General features: G+C 31.9%; 2 protein-coding genes across 3 annotated transcripts in view; one reads left to right on the top strand and one right to left on the bottom strand.

The window, feature by feature from the left end:
* LOC129316501 (ribonuclease MRP protein subunit POP4-like) overlaps positions 1-6,004 on the top strand; it is a 34,969-nt gene extending 28,965 nt beyond the window's left edge. Inside the window, exons 9-14 of the mRNA XM_054960924.1 lie at positions 267-335; positions 438-496; positions 722-728; positions 1,216-1,379; positions 3,665-3,776; positions 5,797-6,004. Coding sequence (XP_054816899.1) covers positions 267-335; positions 438-496; positions 722-728; positions 1,216-1,379; positions 3,665-3,762 — 397 coding nt within the window. The 3' untranslated portion in view covers positions 3,763-3,776; positions 5,797-6,004. The remainder of the gene's footprint in view (positions 1-266; positions 336-437; positions 497-721; positions 729-1,215; positions 1,380-3,664; positions 3,777-5,796) is intronic.
* Positions 6,005-8,223: 2,219 nt separating this feature from the next.
* On the bottom strand, positions 8,224-15,220 carry LOC129315725 (putative pentatricopeptide repeat-containing protein At1g56570). 2 transcript variants are annotated; one of them, XM_054959705.1, is made up of 5 exons: positions 14,710-15,220; positions 11,889-13,766; positions 11,487-11,527; positions 10,889-10,933; positions 8,224-10,649 (listed from the first exon to the last, which is right to left on the bottom strand). In XM_054959705.1, the coding sequence occupies exons 2-5, from the start codon at positions 12,080-12,082 to the stop codon at positions 8,464-8,466; spliced, it is 2,466 nt and encodes an 821-aa protein (XP_054815680.1). In that variant the 5' UTR covers positions 12,083-13,766; positions 14,710-15,220; the 3' UTR covers positions 8,224-8,463. The 2 variants fall into 2 exon arrangements, with proteins under 2 accessions (XP_054815680.1, XP_054815679.1); XM_054959704.1 differs by having other exon boundaries at positions 11,889-12,149.
* Positions 15,221-19,081: the final 3,861 nt, after the last annotated feature.

The following is a 19,081-nucleotide window of genomic DNA, read 5'->3' as shown; positions in this document are numbered from 1 at the left end:
GATCTTTTATGAATTGTTTATCCCATAACAAACGCTTGTTATTAATATTATTGACACTTTAAGATCCACCTGTTTTGAGTTGATTGCACAAAAATGCATGAAGTGTACAAGCATAAGTACCTAAGCCTTTTCCTTTACTATTTTCTGTTTTGTTGCTCTTAGTTTTTTGTCAAGTGTGACTAATCATTTTTCCAAAACTCATTGTTATAATCTATTTTGTAATGATGACATTCTTGTTCTTTAATTATTGTCGACTTGAATTACAGATTTGATACTTTCAGGCCAACGCATGAATTATGGAAAGGTTACATGCAGCAACTTCTTACTGCAGCTGGGTAGTTATTTCCATTTTCATCGTTAACTGATTTCATATGCATGATTCCTAAAATTTATACTTGCTCTCTCTGATGATTTTATGAATGTGGTCAATTTTTCAGGAAGAATCAATTAGCTCAATGTCTTGTTGATGCAGATCTACATGGTGCCATCATTCTAGGTTTGAGAACAGTTGATTTTGTCATGCTTATTTTTTTTTTGCATTGGGTTATTACTTTTAATTAGACATACATGGGTGTGTTCGTTAGAAATGAAAAATATGTTTCAATACATGGTCCTGCTTATCTGACATTTAACCATTTCAATATCTTTCTAAGTTTATTATGTTGCTATATTAATGCGAAGTTTTGTTGTTCCTGATTGAACACAATTTTCATTCTGCCAGAAGCTACTTAGGTGTTAGTAGATGCATATGTCATCTATTTGCAGCAGAAGACAGGTTAAAATTGCTTTTGCTGAATGAGTAAGATTTATCAAGATCTATTGTGTAAGTTTACTGTGTAAGTTTAAAGGCAAAGAAAATCTTTATGCTGTTTAGGCTACAGACCAGGAGCTGGCCCTTCCTTTCTAAGGAGGGAATCTCTGATTTAAACCCTCCTTGCCTTGACCTTGCTCAGGAATCAAGATTGCCTTAAACATGCAGGCAATTTCATAGTTTGTACCCCCTAATTTTTTTTTAAATAGTTGTTAGAACTGATGCTGAATGTGTTTTACACCTTTAAGGTTATTTTGTGATCTAAATCATAAAATTTCATCTCTCTCTCTCTCTCTCTCTCTCTCTCTCGGTTGCTAAAGCTATTGCTTGGTGGATCAACTATTTAATCTTGTTAGTTTACCAAAAAGAGACTTGCATTCAAGATTCCTACAATAAATATTGAGCAATGTCATCTTAGCCTTATCCACAATGGCTGTATTTTTATCTTTTGAATTTCACTTTTTGCAGTTATGGTGTAAAGTAATTTCTTTTACTGGAGTTTGTGGCATTGTGATTCGTGAAACAGCAGAAACGTTTGGGATAATTTCTGAAGATAACAAATTTCAAGGTAATCCTTCTATCATTTTAAGCTCCCTCTTGAACTCAATTGTTGCAATTGCATGCTTATATGAATGCGTGTAATACAAGTCGTTTGATTTTTTTTTCCTTATTTAGTTATATAAATTCCACATTGGTTGTATGTCAAGTTATATAACCTTCACTCTGTGATGAATATATATATATATATATATATGCATATGATACAAGCCTTTCATTTCTAGGCTTTCTGAAGCTCTCGCTTTCTATGTTTTCTTCTTTGCATCGTATTATAACACTTAGGGAGAGATGAAAGAGAGCCAACAATGGTTATGTTGCTTGGTTGGGGCCTTGCTAACTTAGCCCCTATTTCTTGCAACTCTCTGTTCCAGCACATAACAGCCACCATCTCCAGTGGTCATATAATATAACAACTTTCTGAGATTCTCTGGCCTTTTCCCCCATATGAAGCTATGTTTTGTCTGACCATTTTCCTTAGCAATGCCCTAATTACTTTTCTAATAATCCTCTAGCCACATGTGTTGGTAGTTCTTTGTCTATTTTCTGTTGTGCCTAATTGTATCCATTTTTCTTTGGCTGCATGTTGTTCCAGCAACTCTTCTCATCATGCAGCATGATGGTGGCACTTTTCTCTGACTATGTTACTCCAACTATTCTTTCTACTTTGCATCATCCCAATCTTGCTTTCCTGATTTTGTGCCTGTTTGGATCGAGGGATTAATCGATTTTAGGGGCAAAAAAGTCGATTAATCCATAATTTACCCAAACACCAACACTTTTCCAAAAAATTGATTTTTTCCCAAAGCTCCAACTTTCAGCTTCTCGGCTTCTGCGTGTTTTTGTTACAAAGTTATATGAAAAAATTACATAAAAGGTCCAAGGAAAAAATCACAAAAAAGGCACAAAATTTAATGAAACTAAAACAAAACTTTTTTCTCTTGTTTTTCTTAGTAAAATTTGGATCTTTAAAAAAATTACTAATATAAGTATCCAAACAGGTTGTGTTATAATATAATCAATTATGATTAAAATCTACCATTTAATCAATTATTTTCATAATCTATTATACCCAATTGAAATCCAAATGGGCACTTTCTCTAACTGTGTCTCTACTACTAATGTGTTTACCTACTTTTGGCAAGGCTCTTAACCTGATATTGTAGCATTGTTTGATCAAGCTTTTAGCAGTGTTGTTTTTAGGTCTCCTTGGTGATGTTTCCAAATGGCATAGTAACCTTTTTTCCCCCCTTTACTTTCTTCTTTTTTGGTGGCCCAACCATTTTGAGACCTTTTTTTCTATGTAGGTCCAACTCTTACTGCTGCCTCTTGTAAAAAAGCCAACATTTCGATTATATTTTGCCATAGGAGTAGTGTTGGCTAATTAATATTTTCAGCTAGTTTTTATCATTAAACTTTTCTTGGGCTGTTTTCCTCTTCTATTACGTTTTGTTGGAATTCTTTCAATCTCAAGGCAAATTCTAGAATATTAATGGTTTATCTTCGTAAATCAACTACACTATATACACGTTGGTTCCATCTCAAACCAAACAACTTTCACAATTGGGAACAAATCTCCCATTAGAGGCTTTTCATAGCATTTCTGATGGAAACCTTGCTACTGTATTGTTTTCAGCTGTCAAAATACTGAATAACAGACAAAGTTACTGATTAAACACAATCTCTGGGAGATTGAAAATCTTAAATTGTGCTATGTTTCTACATCAATACTCAGATATTTTATTTGACGATTTCTTTTTGGATACCCTTTGTGATTTTAGTTGAAAAGCCCCAAGAATTCCCAAACATAATAAATATTACTTATGATATATTTCCTCTGATCCTTGTTATAGGACACTTTCAACCGTTTCACGCATATTAAGAAAGGTTATTTTTTAATCGGTATCATGTTTACTTTTGGCTTTAAGTAATAATACATCTACATTAAATGCCTTCATGCTAATCAAGAAAGAGTAAAATTGAAAAAGTGGTTTAATTATTACAAAATGTCCTATATTTTGGACCAAAAATTACTTTTAAAAGGTCTCTTATAAATAGGACCGGAGAAAGTATAATATTATATTCTGCAATGTTGAGCCCCAAGGGGATTGAAGAGTGACTGAAGAAAAAGGGGAGAAAATTACTGAAAAGGGTTAGAGATTGGATTATAGTTTACTATATTTGGAACAAGCGAAAACTTTGCAACATGAAAAACAAAGAACGTGGGATTAAAGTATGATACAATTTAGCTTATTAAATACATTTCTAACATTACCCTTTCTTTCTGTTTACTTGCAGTTGTTCCAAAAAAGATTTCTGTATTTGTTTTCCATGTTGATTGCTGGAAAGTCACTCTGCATGGGGACAAACTCACTTCAAGAAAATTGGGATTATGATATTTTGATTTCAGGTAATATATTGATGCTAGATGGTGTCTTTTATTTATCTGCTTTGGTAGTTGTCACATCATCTTCATATCAAGCATGCCTTATTATTCTCTTTGATTTTGATTTTTTTGGTTGCCTTGCTGAGATTTATACAATTGCTGTTAGTGGTTAGTATAAACAGATTCATATGGGGTAAATAGTCTGTAAGCTCCATGTGTGAATATGAAACAAGTAATGCTATGTTGACATAATGGATCTAAGTGGCTGATGCACTTTGAAACTATACGTTTTTAGACACTGCTATGTCAACCTTCGGAAAATTTAATTTTTAAAGAACTGCTTGTAATCCTGGAAACATGTTTGTAACTTCAGAATTTAGAAAAATATTGTTATAAGTAATTCAAAGAGACTTTGAATTATGTATGGGATTTTAATTTTAGTTTTGTCATGTACAAAACCAAGGGAAAAGTGATCGTACACAATATTAATATTTCTAAGAAATTCTAAATCATTGGTCTTAATTTTGTGGCAGGATATAAAACAAATTTCAACTTTAATATTCATCTAGATCTGCAAATGAGAAGATTGAACATTTCTAAATGCATAGGAGTTCCTCTCTTTCCATATCTGGTAGGCCATTGCAGCAGTAAAAGCATCCAGGACGTGTTCTTCATCTTGTTCTGCTTGAGCGAATTCAAAAGTGCCTGTTCCCAGCTACTGTTTCTTCTACTCACTGATTTAGCATTAATCCAATTCATGACATTCTTAAATAGCACCGTGGACTGGCATAAATCTGGCACCCTATCCTTTCAATCACTTGTACTCATTAGCAACTGTGTAATTGCCATATGGGTCTAGGTGCCATTTTGAAATCCCTGCTCAAATTTGCTGCTCAGTTTCATTATCTTGCTCCATCACCAACTCACCTCATTAGGAATAGTACGAGTCTCAGTTTTTGAGGGGTGTTTTTTGGGTTAGGATTGTAGGGAATATTTGCACATAGCTCTTGATTCGGGAGATTATTTCAATTCTTTCTTTTTCCCCTGATTCTTTTATCAAATGGCTTGACAAGAAAATGGAGCTGGTCTGCTACTCCTGATTTTTATGCTTTATGAACAACTGTAAACATACAAGTCATATGGTATGCAAAATGAAATGGAATGGGCTTTGTGAAAAGCGTTTTTTTTTTTTTTAAGACCAGAAATGTTCATTACTTTGAATTAAAAAAAGTACAATTACCTTTTAAGTTTCATTTGAACCCATGTCCCCAGTTTTGTTGTTCCAAACTACATTTGTTTGTTACTTTTTTTTTCACATAAAATATACAAAACCACCTTGAACTTTGATACAATTGCATAGAATTCCCCCAACCATTAAACATTCAGAATTAACTTCCTTGACCTTTTTTTATTCAAAGTCCCCTTGCCTTCAACTCTGTCATCTTATTAACAGAATTTGTCATGTCAGATTAATTAAATATACATGACATCAGACACGGGAAAAAAATATTTTAATTATTTTTAACACAACTTGAGGAGGAATCATATATGGATAAAATGTTTATAAATTTATTGCAAGCTTGTATACGATATTACATAAGCAGCTACTTAATCAGACATGGCAACTTCTATTAGTAAGATAACTAAGAAATAATGGTAATGCAATTTGTGGTAAAATAAAAAAATGAAAGATTAGAGAGGTTAATTTTAAACTTTTAAAACTAAGGGATTATATGCAATTGTTTCAAAATTTTGGAAAGTTTTTTTTATATTTTAGCCTATTTTTTTAATTGCGCTCATTAGGGCTTGTTTATGATTGTATTGACATTGTATTGGTCAGGTGGTCACACCATGAAATGCATGTTTTTCCCCTCTTTGAAACGAAGCTACTTGTATTATTGGAATCAATCAGTTGATCTATGCTGACGAGTTTTAAATGAAAAAGTAGGAGCTAATAAAACTGACTCGTTGGCAAAAAATAAACAACTAAATAAAACTGACTCGGATATGCTATTATGTTCTTATCTCTTTTGTTGGCTGGTAGGCTAGCAATTGTACAGGTGCAGCTGAAGAGAGAAAAGTTGAAGAATTTGCAATCAAATGTTTGAAGCTGTTTGGCCTCACGTTTCTCAATTTTTCAATTTCACAAGGCGGAGTCATCCTCATCCTCTAAATGTACTCCTTTAATTCTATTTGTGGTAAAAAGACTAATGTTAGTCCTATTTATAAGGTGCCTCATTATTTTCTATGCATATCCTTATCTTTCTGCCCTTATTAAATTATAGGAAAATTATTAAAAATGATTTTTCTCGTCCTTGTTGGAAATAGAGGTGGAAAATTTTAAGATGAAATTAGTGAAAATTAAGGTTTTCTACTTATAAATAAAATTTGAGAGTGTTGGTGAAGATGCAAAAATAGCTAGAAAATTTATCTTTAGGAGTTTTTGATATTTTTAAATTAATAATGGTGTATGGGTATCGATTAGTTTGATAAAATAGACTAACTTTTCACTACTTATTAAAATAGCATGATGTTGATTAAGTTTTTAGGATTTAGAATTTAATGAATTGGATTCTTTTATGACATTAATGAGTATCCATGTATTATTGTTGATTTGTGAATATCAGAAACTCTTCAAAATTTTTGCACACTTTTTTTGGGTAAAATGATACGTAAAAACTCTACAAGTCTACACTACAAGGACCAAAAAAAAAAAATAAAGGATCAAACAGGAGCGCTGAAGAAGTTAGGCATTTTGTTTATTCAAATGAAAAAACGTCATGCAATCCTCCCAATCTCCTGCAGGTTTCGTGAAGATTGCCAAGTGAACGTCACTGTCCTGAGTAGATTAGAATTTTAATGTTTGATAATGAAGGCAGCATTTTTACTTTTTGGCTTGGTTAATGGAAGATATAAATGAATATTTTGAATATCAATTGGGTTAGATTTTGTAAAATGAAATAGTCATAAATTAAAGTTTGAATTTTTATCGTGATTATTTTAGTATTTTAGTTGTATACTGAACATGATTGCATGATATATCACAATTATTAAACTCTCGACTTCAAAATTCTCACACCCTTAGCTACGGGCTGGGAACTCTAGTAGGAGAAGCTATATCCATTGCTAAAAGGTAAGCTTGTTTAACAAAGAACAAATCTTTTGTTTATTTATTTATTTTTTTAACACAACAACAGATGACTTTTTTTAATGGAAAATGATACATTTATAAAAGACTAAAGCATAAGAGTGCAAACAAAGCCTAAAAAAGATCTTCCATCAACCACGTACCTCTAAATGAAAGATGATTTTTATTTAAAAAAAAAATACAAAACTCTTTGACTAGTTCATGACTTCTCCTAGCTAAACTATTTGTAGATGTAATTGGAATGTTTAGATGTAAAGCTAATGAAGACATTACTTTTCTTTTCTTTTTGTTTTTTTTTATGCAAGGGCACGGGAAAATCATGCTGGGAAGAACAGAAATCAAGTCATGTCAGAATTCATGAGGGATCTATAATCTAAAAGCGGATGATTAAAAATAACAATATCTAAATTACCTTGAGGGGCTTAATGAGTAAGCATGTTAATGCATCTGCCTGCTTCTTTAAATATGTGATTGAAAGTAACAATACAATTTGAAAGAGGATAATTATTAGAGATATTGCATTAAATAAGACTAATGGAGACATTTCAATAGATCATGTTAATGTTTTCTTCCATTCAATCTTGAAATGGATGACTTGTGCTTGAAATCTGAGTTATTATCATTAGTCATTGGCTGCCATCACTATCAATACTTTTTTTAACTTTAAACTTATTTTCAAATTAACATAACAAATTTTAAAAAGTTATTTTATAGAACAGTTTTTAAAAATAAAAAAATGAGAACAAAATTGAAGAAATCCTGAATTTATCTTCTCTTGATGTTGCATTACCCTCATACATCATTAAAAGGTTCTTTTATATAAATTATGAAGCATAGAAACTATAGAAAAGGAGTCAAAAACAGTATTTCATTTGTCAAAGACAAGTGAGTAATTATCACGAACAGCAAAATTCTATTTATAATAAAAAAAAAAAGCTAAAAACTAAAATGCAACTAGCACATCAGAGCTGCAAAACCCTTGGCAAGCTTCAGGCAAATAAAGCGTTAGAATGCGACTCTACATGACATGACACGTTACTTGGCACAATTACCTTCAACTGCTACACATTAATCCTGGCCATAAATGCTTCCATTCATACAGCAGGCTTACATTCACCAGAGAATTAGAATAGTTATTGAACCAATTAAAAAACTAGTTCAAATATTAATAATCAAAATCATAGTCATGTTCAAATTAGTCACACAAAAAATATTTTAATAAACTAGCCAAAATATTGATTTAACAATTTAACAATCTAACCACGTAAGTTGAATCAAATTTCCATACTACACTGCAACCTATAGAAATAAAGCCAAATAGGTGCAAAATGGCACTCATAAAAACCAATGCATTCTTTTTTTAAATACTAAAATTCTAACTACATCATACTGGGCAAAATTGATTTGGTTTACAAGTTGGTTGAATAAATTAACAAATTTACATAAGCAAATGGCCACATCTGGCTAAATTTCAACCATCCAAGTCATTCTCTTCCATCATCACCTTCTCTTTTCCTAGTCGCTTACCCATTAACAACATAATCATTAATTTCGATTAGCATGTTATGATAATAAACTGAAATCCATTTCAAAATGGATGGACTTGATATTCGTCATCAACTTGTCTAACATGGCGCAAATTTCATCCTTCCGTGGATGCTGTTCATCTCCAGCATGAAACTTATGGACCATGCCTCTCACAAAAATCCAACTATAACCTGGTTCCTTTTTCACGCCCCGTTCTTTCATTACATGTCTCAAGCTAACCCCATCTTCATATAGACCTGATTCCATATATGTATTGGACAGAAAAACATAAGCAGCAGGATACACTGGCTTAGTGGACAGAATATTTTGAGCAGCAATCCCCCCAAGCTCCGCATTTCTATGGACCCTACAAGCTCCTAACAATGTCTGCCAAATCATCTCATTGGGCTTAATTGGCATCATTCCTATGAACTCCATTGCCTCATTTAACTGGCCAACACGACCTAAGAGATCAACAACACATGCATAGTGTTCCATTTCTGGTACCACACCATAGATCTCCTCCATTTGATGGAAAAAGTTCAGACCTTCCTCGACCATTCCTCCATGACTACAAGCAAAAATAACACATAATAATGTAACAGCATTTGGCTTGGCACCACATTGCACCATCTTCCTAAAGAACTGAAGGGCACCTTTAACAAGACCATGTTGAGCATAAGCTGATATTATGGCAGTCCATGTGACTGTGTCAGGATTAGATACCCTTTCAAATACCTTCTTTGCATCAACTAGGTTACCGCATTTGGCATACATGTCAATGAGAGCACTTTCAATGCATGCTTCAATAACCAGGCTGGCCTTGCATATCAATCCATGAATTTGCTGACCAAATTCTAATAAACAAATACCAGCACATGCAGTGATCACAATAGAAAATGTGAAATCATTGGGGACATAGCCTTCTCTGCGCATCTGTGAGAAGATGATCAAGGCTTTCTCCCACTCAGAAAATTGACAATATGCAGTCACTAAAGTAGTCCAGGACACTATATCTTTCTCTTCCATTCTATCAAAGAGCGTCTCTACAACTTCAAGCGACTCACATTTGGCATATGCATCAGTGAGGGCATTCAATGTACTAATTTTCATCACATCATGTCCAGATTTCCAAGCCACAGCATGAGTCTCCCTTAAGAATTTCATATCCTTCAAAGCAACAATGGAGTTGAACACACTACAGAATGTGTAAATATCTGATTTGACATCATTTTGACGCATTCTTGTGAACAAGTCCAAAGCTTCATGGTGAGAACCAGATTGTGAATAACCTGCTAACATTGCATTCCAAGGTGTACTAATTTGACAAAATCTGAACTTGGAGTCAAAAAGAAACTGAGCATCAGTTAAAGACCCACACTTAGCGTACATATCAATCAGAGCAGTTCCAACTACAGTAGTGGAATCCAATCCCCATTTAGATGCAAATCTATGAATTTCATGACACTTGGTAACATCGCCTAACTGCCCAACAGCCTTGGAAACACTAATGAAGGTCAAGTTATTTGGTGTAATCCTTGAATCAACCATGTCAGTGAAGCAATCAAAGGCTTCTGCATGCATACCATTAGAGGTATATCCTGAAATCATAGCATTCCAAGTAACAACATTAAGTTCTGCCATGGTTTGAAACACCTTAGATGAACTCTCAATCTTCCCTAACTTTGCATACGAGTTGAGAAGCGATGTACTAACAACCGTATGAGTTAGAAAACCTCTTATAACAACATGGGCATGCACCATCTCAACCAACTCAATGAAGCCTAAGCCAGTGCATGACTGTGAAACAGCTGAAAAGGCAAACCCATCAGGCAAGACTCCTTGTTCCAGCATCATAGAAAAGAGCACTATTCCATCAAAATAATAACCATGTTCATTTGATGCAACTATCATGACTGTCCAAGAGAATACATTTCTCTTAGACATACCATCAAACACCTTACGAGCAGCATCATAATCCATGCAATTTGAGTACACATGCATTACATGATTTGACAACACTAAGCAATCTTGGTCTGAGAATTTCGACTTTAAGACATACCCATGAATAGACTTAGCCTCTTGGAGTAACCCCCATTCCTTACAAACTTTCAAAAGATCAACAAGTGATGTCCGTTGATGAGTTTCAAATGTGCAACTGATGTCATTAACTTCATCGATCTTTAGACTAGAATTGTTGGAGTTGCAGAGTAATTTCAAATCTGCAACACGAGATGAAAAGTCAAATACAAAACATTAAAACAATTGTGATACCGTTTTCAACCAAACAAGTCTAAAAGGTGATTCCTTATCTGGACTAAATCTTTGAAAGCACTAATAAGAGGATGCAATGACAGTTTCTAGGTATTTATGGATTTTGGGTTGGTTCTGGAGACATACACCTAAAAGGCATTGATGCATTGACACATGAAACTAGAAGTTTTGAAGAATAAAAGCATACTCTTAGAGTCATTGCAAGATGCTTCTTTACCTGCTACTGTAGAACCTACATGCAGTCACAGAGACACAGATCATAAATAAAGGTTATTACTCAGGCTCAGTAAAAAGTGCATAATGGAAATTATTTAAAAAGGAAAAAAAAAAGCTTCAATAAACACCCTAGAAAACGACTAGGGTGGAAAATGACAAGCTCCAACTACATATTCAAATGTTAAAGATGATAAAAGCTTGTCATTCACAAGAGTTGCATGCATTATATACTTGATCCCAACATAGTTATAATCCCAGCAAGTTGTTCCACAAAAACTAAACGAAGAAGAGCCATGTCCTTCCTAGTTAGAACATCCAAATTTTTATTAGAATTTTCGGCCATTTAGAGTTAAAATTCTATTTCAAGGCTCCAATTTAATTCATAACTAGGGAAACAGCAGAAGGGAGGGTAACTTCTTACTAGATGGCCCTAAAGCATTTATTCTGATCCAACTATTAAGATTGATTTCAAACGGACATAAAATATTTTATCAAATAAAGAATGTCCTTTTTTCTGCTGATAATTACTAGAGAAAAGGAAATATGAAAAATCACAACTAAAATGCCACCTGCTTTTGCAGCACGTGCAGCATCCAACGCCACTTTTGCACTATACGTCAGTGAAAAACAAAAAATGAGCCGATAACAGTTTTGAAATTTATCTCTTTATTGACATTCTAATAAAAGTCAAACTCTATAAATAAATATTGTCATCAGGACAAGAGAAACAAACATAGTAAGAACCCAGCAGGGATATGCTTCTTTACAAAGCAAAAAGCGGATGCCAAAATGAGCAACCTACCTAAGTATCAAAAATCAAACTACAAGACAAAAAAATGCAAATAAATCAATCAACAGCCATACAAGTTAAAGGTCAGCCAAAAATACTCATCATAATTCTGCAAAAAAACAAAACAAAAACAAAACTCATAAAAACGTAGAAAATATGAGGACAGAAGTATGATAGATACCTGTTGGCCCAGAGGCAAGATATGGCACTAGAATTCTGGATCTGGCCAAGGGTTTTGTTGAATGAGGATAGAAAAATTTGAGGCTGACGTAGTGGGCATGAAACTAGAGCAGGATGAAATGGCGAAGGAGGCAAAGATAATGAAGAGCATACTATGCCTAAAGAATGAGAAGAAGGCCATCCACAAGCTCCCATTTCCACTGCTTTCTCAGCCTCTCCACAGAACAAAGCAAGAACAGCCACGTAGGGAACAAATTCAAATCTAAATTCAAAACCAGATTGAACAAATCAATCTCACATGATTTTCAAACCTTCTTCCTTGGCTTCCAAAGAAAAACCACACAAGGCTGACAACAGTTGTCACACCCCAAAAAGTAGATATGACCAGCACAGAATATATGCAAAAACATATATCCCTTAATCTTTAATTAAGAAATCTCTAATTTAATATCTTGATTTATTTGAAATACGATTAGAAATCATTGCCACATTTTCATGTGAATGAAAAAAAAAAAAAAAACTTCCTAAACTTCTAGTAGAAATTTAGCAAAAGCTCCCCTATAAATAAAGCTTCTTGTAATCTCAACAAGTGCCTTATCTAGCCCAAATCAGAAATGCAGAACAGAAAGGCAAACAAATTACAGATGATAATCTTATCTATAGTTAGCGTAGAGCAATTAATCATAAATTTAAAATATAACACATACTTAAATGTTTACATCAAATCTTAGAAGATCTTCTAATCAATCCAACAATATGCCCTTCAAAGGTCAATAGGGGATACAACATCATTTATTCTATCTGAGACCAAACAAATGCTTTTTAGTGAATAACGTCCCAATGTCCATAAAATTTAAAAGGATAAAATGAACAAATAACAATGATTATATAAATTAAAGAGACAACAAATTCATATAAAAGATTTTATAAAATTTGAATTTAAAGGATTCTATATAGCCTTAAATAAAATCTAAAAAATTATTAAATTCATAATATCAAATATCCTTATCACTTAATCTCAAGAAGACAAATATACAAAATAGATAAATGTAGTTATTTATTAATTTAAACCAATGGAGTATGAAATCACCAAATAATTAAAATCATATTTCTAGGAACTTGTCAGAATTATTAACAAACATGGACACAGTCCATGGAGATAACTGAATGCCACTTATGCCATGAAAACAAACGTAGACAAACAGTCCACGAATGTAAGTAACCAGACATAGTCGAAACCACGAAACAGATATGAACACACAATCCATGAAGAGAACTAATCACATGTGGCTGAAGTCACAAAACAAATGCAGGCATGAAACCCACAGATATTAGATGTGAGAATAGAGCTCACGAAAATCAAACTAGCTAGTCATTGACCATGACGTGCCAAAGGTGAAGCTACTGCTAGCAACCAGTGTTTTGTATATAGTCCCTTTTTAAATTCACTTTCAGACATGCGAGAAAATTATCACTTTCAAAATATAATTTCTCTTTTCAGTATCAAACTCGCATGAAACATATAAAAACATCATTCTTTTCAAATATGACAATTCATAACTAATATTTCATAAATTATTCACCAATTTTCATAATTGGCTTTATCAAATAAAGGACTACTAAAATTTGTAAAAGCATTTTCGTCAATCTAAAAACTATAAATCATGACTTCAAGAATTAAAACAATTTAATTAACAAAAGTAATTAATGCAAGAGAAATATATCTAAATATCTGTAAATTGTTAAAAACAATATTTTGATAAAAGAAAATTTTCTAATATATAAATTGATTGGGATGTTATATACTTATCTGATAAGCACCCAAGATAATAGCTTGTTTCTTATAGACCTCTCAATTATCCTTAAGCTACTCTATAACCTAGACAAGAATAACAAATAAATTTCTTTAGCAATAACCATACCACACAGATCTACATCAATCATTCAGCAACCCGATTTTTTACCTAAGACATGATAAAATTTAATTTGTCCCTAAACCACCAACCATATTTAAAATCTACATTCTTATATTTCCATCAAACCTACCATAAGCTTTTAAGCAAACTCCTTGATGATTTTCCAAGCTTTAGTATATGAAATAATTAACTGTCATATTATCATGTAATCTATGATACCTTCATTGCACTTGGTTATCTCAATAGATTGAAAAGTCATCTCTTGCTCAAATATTTCCAAGCACCAACACATAAATTTACCATGCTTCCCAATAAATCAATTTCTCATTAAAAACCAATTTAAGCTCAAAGAAAACCAAACCTAAATCTCTTTAGTCCTTTAAATACTTCACATGCTCACTTCTATATCCAATCACACAGCTCTCAAGGATTCATCTAATAACACACAACCTCCATAATTGACAAAATCTCCCGCAATGTTCAAATTAAACTCACAAATAATTAGTATCCAAACAAAAAATGGTTTATGAGTTATTGAAATTTCATAAAGTGGATAAACAAACAAGACTTCCCCTAACAAACATTTTATCAAACTTATTATAGGCATTAATATTATAATTTTAATACTAAGCTCTTCTCTTCAAATCACATCCTAACAACTCTACAATATCTATATTTGAATTAACCCAGCTTCTCAAATTTCATTCCTTCAACAGAATCAATATAAATTCAAAGCCATATTACTTCATCTTATTCAATTGACTAAAAAGTTTCAGCTTGCTCAAGCCCCTCCTTTCTTATTCAAACATACACAGCAACAGAGCAAGGGGAAAAGAATCACAATCGCCCCCATTTCAGCACACACAACAAAATAACAAAGAGATCATGGAGTTCGAAGGTCCTCACCTTTAATCAGCACAACGAAAGGGAGAAAATTTCAGATTCCTCCCTAAAGCTAGATCAGCGACAGCAATATATGGGAGAAGAATAGTGACGACATGAAGCACTGAAGGAAGAAGCTGGGTGTCCTATGAGGCTCCTATAGCAGTGAACGACAGCGACGCAACGCAGGGGAGTAGAAGATTTTGCCACACCCCTGCAGCTGCTCGAACGGAAGAGAAGCGAGGCAGCAGGGGAAATAGAAGAAGATGCGAGGTTAAGAAGGAGGAGAGAAAAAAGGGTGTCCGCGTACTCCCACAGCCACACCAGAATGGCGACGCACCGGAACTTGCTGTTGCTCGGAAAGAGTAGAGAACGCCAATGGCCGAATACGGAAGGAGGAAGCTCAACGATGACGGCCGAAGCTTTTGCACGCTCCAACGTCGGCTATGGCACATATAGAGAAGGAAGAAGATGGAGGAGTGAACAACAGGGGAAGGGTTGCTGATCGAAATGCCCTCCCACTCAGTCTCTCCCTCGGTCGATTGGAACTAGAGTAATAATCCAAGTGGATCGGGCTTATTCAGATCAACTCAATTTGGATCGAGCTTATTCGGATGAGTTTAAAGAATCTTACTTTTTTTAAAAAGTTTATATAGTTAAACCCAGCCCTAATACCTTTGGGCTTATTCGGGCTGGCCCGAAAACCCGAAACTTTTTTAAAAATATTTTTTTAATCAATTTTAATTTTTAAATAATTTTATTAAGCATAAAATATTTTTTAACTTAAAAGAAATAAAAAATAATAACTTATTAACTTTGTAATTAAGTACTTTAGTAGCTCTGTTACTATTTTGTTATATTATGTACAATTTATTCATGAATGTTTCCTTTACTTATAAATTGATGTCTTATTTATTTAAATATTTCCCTTATAATAGTTATATAAAAATATTTATATATTTTAATTGAATCATATTATTTTAATTATGATTAAGTTAATTTCAATTCAACTACGGTTAAATCACTAATTTAAAATCATTGTCCTAATTAGTTCAAAGTTTTTAACAACTATTAGATAAACTGTACTTTTTATTTTTAAAAATATGAAAAAATAGCCATCATCATATTATATAAAATAAAATCATTTAAATATGGGTAAAATACTATTTTTTTAATTTTTTTTAATCTTTTATATTGTTTAAGTCATATATACAAAGGGTATTTATTTTAATTCATTCTTAATTTTTAACTAAGTCTGACGTAGATGATAATCAAATAATTATCTAAAAATATTATTTTATTTATTATATTTATTTAGTAGTAGAGCCAAAATTTGTACATGCTCAAAATTTATTTTTAAAATTATTTTAAATTTAAAATTAATTATCTTATTTTATAAAAAATATAAAATATAATTTTTTAGACAAGAAAATGGTGTATAAGACTAAATTTTTTTTAAAAAAAGATTGAGTCTTAAAGTATAAAAATTAATATAAAAATATATTTTAATTATTATTTTGAGATATTTCATTTGATTAAAATTTATAAAAATAGGAAAATATAATATTTTTATTTTTTTAAAATAACTATAGTAATACACTCAAATATATAGTATTTTAAAATAAAATGATATAAAACTTAAGAAATAATTAATATTTATTATATTATATATATTTTAAAAAATGTAAATTTTTTTTATTCGGGTATTCGGGCCAAGCCCGAACCCGATCGGGCTTAGCCCAATTTTTCTCGGGCCTATTCGGGCGGCCCAAATAGGTCCAAACAATAAAAAATTATTATTTTATTTTGGCTCGGGCTTAAATTTTTTGGGCGAATTCGGGTTAACCCGTTGTACTTGGCCCAAATTACCGGCTCTAATTAGAACCAGGATAATGGGGAAGGAAGCTTCCCCATATATACATATAATTTTAAATGCAAAGGGGCAAAATGGTAAATTCACCAATGACTGGAAGGAAAGAAATAGAACTTCTCCCTGACTCGAACCTGTGATTTGCCAACACAACGGCCATTATGCCAGTATTCGCTTTTGTTATGCCTACAGTATGAAGATTAATAAAAATACAATCAAAATACCTTAATAAAAATTTAATATATCAATTTGTTTTATTAAAATTTTGGAGTTATTACAACAGTGGACAGTGTAGGGGTGAGTATTTGATTGATTCAGTTTCAATTTTTTTAAAATTGATCAATTAAATTATATAAAAAATTTGAATTAAATTGAATCGAAATACATAACCAAATTGAATTATAATGGTTTGAATCGATCAATCTATTTGGTTCATGAGCTTTGATTTGGATCTATAAAATCTAATTGTTTATATATTTTTCTATCCAATTTTTTCTTTTGATATTGAAGGCCCAATAAAAAGAATAACAATCTTATACCATAATTTATAAGAAAATTAAGAAAACTTAATGCTATTGCACTAAAAACTAAATTATAAAAATAAAAAATTAAAACATTACATTCAACAAAAAAATATTACTACAATAAGTAATAGAAAAATATTTTTTACTCATTTAAATAAAATTTTATTCACATTTTTTAAAATATGGGATGCTTGTTCATCAATGAAGAGAACAGGGACCACTTCTCACAAGAATGGGTTTTATCGGGGTTATAATTAATACTAGGAAGGATTTGGTATACACGTCCAAAATTAATTAACTACTCTAAATAATAAACTTTATTTTATTAATTTATACTTAGCTCTGTAATATTAAAAAATTCTTTTATATGAAATAATATTTTTACCGGAATTTTTATAAAACTCTTGGATAAATTAAAAATAATTAATAGTGTAAATTTAAAACCTTAAATCAAATATGTGTGTGGTTGAGAGATATTTTATTGAGCTTAAATATTGTTTATTATGGTATTTATTAATTAATAATATTATTCAAATTATTCAGACAAAGATAATTAGAACCCAGTATCCTCAAACTTAAAAAAATGAATAAATGTTAGTTTATCTTAAAATTTTAACTTTTAAATGTCCCTCAAATCACTCCGTATAATATACACACACCGTCTCCTTCTCAAGAGAAGCGTGACGAGAGAACTAAGATTTACTACTCTTGCTCTCTTTCTTTCTTTCTTTTGTTACATTTTTCAATATTGAAACTTTAATCGTTTTAGTTTGCGAATAGAGCATCATTATTTTTCTAACTCTTCCTCAAAAAATCATAGTGACACATTATCACCCTCACGTGATTCTTTATCTTCACTTCAACTTGATGATGCTTCTAAGTCAAAACCTACCTATGGTACGATTCTTGCTACACCATTGCCATTGGCACTGGTGACTGTGGTTGAAGCTAAACATTCGTCAACTGTTGCTCCTTCTCTATCGATGAATGATTCTAAGAACCTCATGAAGGAGAGTCTGAAACTGTCATCAGAGTTATCCAATAATTTGGCCAATGGATCATCATCGTCTTTGCTTCTAATTCAGGTTTGTTTTATTTTCATTTCTTGTATCTTTATCATGTATAATTCTAGGAGCTACCGATTTTTAATATATTTTTTTCTAATGTCTTTTGTAATGTTCCAATTTTTTATGTATAATATTATAATATCTATTATTGTATATAAAAGACAATGATTCAAAAAAAAAATGAAATTGGGAAATTTGAGACATTACAAAGGACACTAGATAAGAATATAGTTAAGACCCCTAACTCATAATATTAGAATAAATTTAAAAATATTTTAATACTTTAATTCCCAATTATATATAGGGACCTCAAAGTCACAATAATACCCAAAGGTTTGCTAATAACATTCTTTCACAGCATAATGGGATCAACAGCGTAATGGGATCAATCAAAGTAGGAACACTCATAGGAGTTTTCATGGAAGAGGTATGCATATGCCAAATAGAGGCCCTGTAATATTTGGAGGGTCACCTCCACCACCTTTACTACCATTGCCATCGTGGCTACCATTACTAATATTTAGGGGTGAGTATCTATTGATTCAGTTCGATTTCAAAATATACAAAATTGATCAGCCAAATAACACTGACAATGAAAACCGAATTGAATCAAACCGAACAAAGACCGAACCGAAATGTGATAATTCGATTTAGTCAGTTAATTCAGTTTTTTTGGTTTTATATTAAGCTATTGAAATTGAGCCTCTTTTTTTAAATATTAAAACAAACAATACTATAAAATTGGGCCTTTTTTATCCGTTTTTTTCAATATGAGCTCATTTTAATTTCACGCATATGACATAAAGCTCAAATATTATAAATGCATGAATAATCAAATAAACAATTTATAAAAAATAGGGTTAAGAGTGATTGACCGAAATAGGATTTTAAGTGATGTTATTATTTTTTATTCTTTATTAAAATAAAAAATAAAA

Source organism: Prosopis cineraria, unplaced genomic scaffold (assembly GCF_029017545.1).
Source record: "Prosopis cineraria cultivar Desert tree isolate PC_DT_omini unplaced genomic scaffold, ASM2901754v1 PC7, whole genome shotgun sequence".
NCBI classification, from domain to species: Eukaryota; Viridiplantae; Streptophyta; class Magnoliopsida; order Fabales; family Fabaceae; genus Prosopis; species Prosopis cineraria.
The sequence above is the reverse complement of the archived record's forward strand: the minus strand, read 5'-3'. Positions and strand labels throughout refer to the sequence as shown.